General features: G+C 38.6%; 1 protein-coding gene across 2 annotated transcripts in view; it reads right to left on the bottom strand.

The window, feature by feature from the left end:
- LOC106875203 (uncharacterized) overlaps nucleotides 1-2,899 on the bottom strand; it is a 28,657-nt gene that overhangs the window by 4,529 nt on the left and 21,229 nt on the right. Inside the window, exon 1 of one of the 2 annotated variants that reach the window (XM_052977270.1) lies at nucleotides 1,785-2,837. The exons of the other annotated variant lie outside the window; for it this stretch is intronic. Coding sequence (XP_052833230.1) covers nucleotides 1,785-2,678 — 894 coding nt within the window. The 5' untranslated portion in view covers nucleotides 2,679-2,837. Of the gene's footprint in view, nucleotides 1-1,784; nucleotides 2,838-2,899 lie in introns of those variants that run through there. 2 annotated transcript variants of the gene reach the window in all.

Here is a 2,899-nt window from a genome sequence, read left to right as displayed (position 1 = left end):
AATAACCCAAGAAGGATTAGTTTTCGTTATCTCTGTTTGATTAAGATCAAACCGTGCTTCAGGTCCAACAAAGCAAAGCAAACAAGTGGATAAGTATACATCCACCCACCCATGGCAAACACTCTCGAAAACACTACACCCCTCCCACCCTAATGAACGAACAAGAATACAACGAAATAATAATAATTACACCGTGTAACAAATTTATCTTTTGGTCTTCGATCAGAAAGTGTTATTTCTTATTTCTAGAAATCAAAGGAAATGACTACTATTCCCTTCAAACTTTGCTTTTCTGACCTAGACATCAATGTTTTAAACTGACCTATTTTCCATTACATTTCAGATTCAGTGCTGAGACGCTGAAGCAGAAATATCGTTATAGTAAATATTCTGCTCAATACCACAGGTCTGCTTGTCAGATGCTTGACCTTAGTTACTTGAGCATGTCCCTTAATGGCTGACAATATGTGCATCTCTCATGATGAGCAGGAATAGTTGGGGAGCGTCACAGCCATGTACTGAGAGGGATCCTTTGAGGTTTGAATAAATGCAAGAAAAGCAAAGTTTGAAGGAAACATTAGCCGTTTTTCATACTTTCTAGGGGTAAGCAGTCCTAATATTATCTATAATAATAATAATAATAATAATAATAATAATAACAATAATAATAATAATAATAATGGTAATAATAATAATAATAATAATAATAATAATCATAATAATAATAATGATAATAATTATTATTATTATAGTTTCAAATTTCCCACAAGAGCAGCAATTTTTGGGAAGGGGTTAAGTCGAATACATCGATCCCAGTTTGTAGCTGGTACTCATTTATCGACCCCTGAAAGGATGAAAGGCAAAGTCGACCACGGTGGAATTTGAACTCAGAACGTAGCAGCAGACGAAATACTGCTTAGAATTTCGCCCGGCGTGCTATCGATCCTGCCAGCTCGCTGCTTTAATAACAACAACAACAACAACAATAATAATAATAATCAGTAAATATAAAGACTTGCTAATACAAATTGAAAAAATGTGGCACCTCAAGGCGACTACCATACCAGTGATTGTAGGATCTCTAGGAATGATAAAAAAAAAAAGGTACTGAAACCTATTTGAAAATGATACCAGGCTTACCATCCCTACAGGAAGTGCAAAAAATCGTGCTAACTGGAACGACTCATCTACTGAGAAGAGCATTATCGCTGTGAAAACAACATCCATTCATGAATTTTTTTTTTTTTTTTTTTTTTTTTTTTTTCTTAAATACATGTTTGACCTGTGAATTTGCGTGTGTAAATTGGGAATGCATACAACGAGTTTCTCTGCCCTAGGTGTACGGAAAACACTCGGCGAGAAATGGAAGAAAATTTGAAGAAAGAAGAAAAAAAACAACATAATAATAATCAATGGAATGCCCGGTAGAGCTCCTACAGAAAGTTTGTTCTTTAGAGACAGCAATGATTATCAGAAGAGTTCTAATCACTTGAAAGACACTGAAAAGTTGTGGATACCTGAGGTTACAGGTAGCAACCCGCTTCCCACATAAAGCACACCAGGAATAAGACCGCACCTGAGCGAGCCAAACCAAAATAGTAATAGTCTAATTATTATGAATATTGAGTTAAGCAGGTTAGGTAGAAGTGACTGTCCCTAGATTACAAATTAACCTGTAATAATTAGCGTCAGGAACAAAATAAGATTATGAAAAAACCAGGTGCACATATAGGACCCGGGGTGGATTTTTGAAAGAAAGTGTCATCAAATTAATTTATATTTACCATCATCCAAGACAATATTTTACTGTCCAGCTCCACGTGTGGTAACATTCCTGATCCCAGCCGATGTTGCCTTCTAGCGCCGTCATGTACCTTGTTGGGTACCCTATGTACCCTGCTTGTCATATAATGTAACCAGGGTCGTATTTGTGGTAATCTTGACGATTCTTGACATGCTCCAGTTGGTACAGTTTCGTTTAGCACACGTGTTTCGTTTAGCACACGTGTTTCGTTTAGCATACATGTTTCGTTTAGCACACGTGGTACCCCAAATGTTACATGAGATGGTGGTTGTGGTGGTGTTGGTGAAGATGCTGGAATCCCATTTTGTAGAAACTGTATTTTGGGTACGACATCAGGTAAACCAGCTGGTTGATGGTGCACTTCCATTGGTATATGAGGTATTTCGATCGGTGCGTAAGTGACTCCGCTTGCTCTGTGAGGTACTCTGTGTGGTAGGTCAGGTACCCTAACTTGTCTGCTACGTAGTTGAGGTACCTTGGTTGTTGCAGAAGGCTCTGAAGTTGATCGATGACTTAGTAAAACCAAAGGTGCATGAGAAAGGCAATGCGATACACGAGGTACTTTGCATGATACGGAAGGTACCTCGGGTGACACATGACTTAATAACTCTAAAGGGTTATTAAGACGTACCCCAGAGGAAACGGGAGATGCTGTGATTGGTAATTGACCACTAGGTAAAACTGAGGGCACAGAAGGTGAGCCACGAGATACACGACGTACCCTGGGTAACATAGGAGCTGCTAAAAATGAAACATGACTATTAGGTAACCTCGAAGGAACACGAGACGGACAAGGAGAGATAAGGCGTACCCCGGGTAGCACGACGGTTTGGTTATGAGGTACTCCGACTGGGCCGCGACACACAGATTGCATATCATGAGTTGCCTGGAGTACGTTGTTGCATGATTGGGTTAACGAGTACCTTAGTGGCCAAAGGAGTCCTCAAGAGACAAGGGTCACAGTTCGATTTCAACACGAGCCAATAAATTCACATTTAAGTATAAAATCGCATGATTTCAATATATATATACATGTGTGTATGCGTAAGTGCATATAATATGCGTATGTATATATATATATATATATATATATAT

The sequence above is a fragment of the Octopus bimaculoides genome, chromosome 27 (genome assembly GCF_001194135.2).
Source record: "Octopus bimaculoides isolate UCB-OBI-ISO-001 chromosome 27, ASM119413v2, whole genome shotgun sequence".
Classification (NCBI taxonomy): domain Eukaryota; kingdom Metazoa; phylum Mollusca; class Cephalopoda; order Octopoda; family Octopodidae; genus Octopus; species Octopus bimaculoides.
This window is presented reverse-complemented; position numbering and strand designations above follow the sequence as displayed.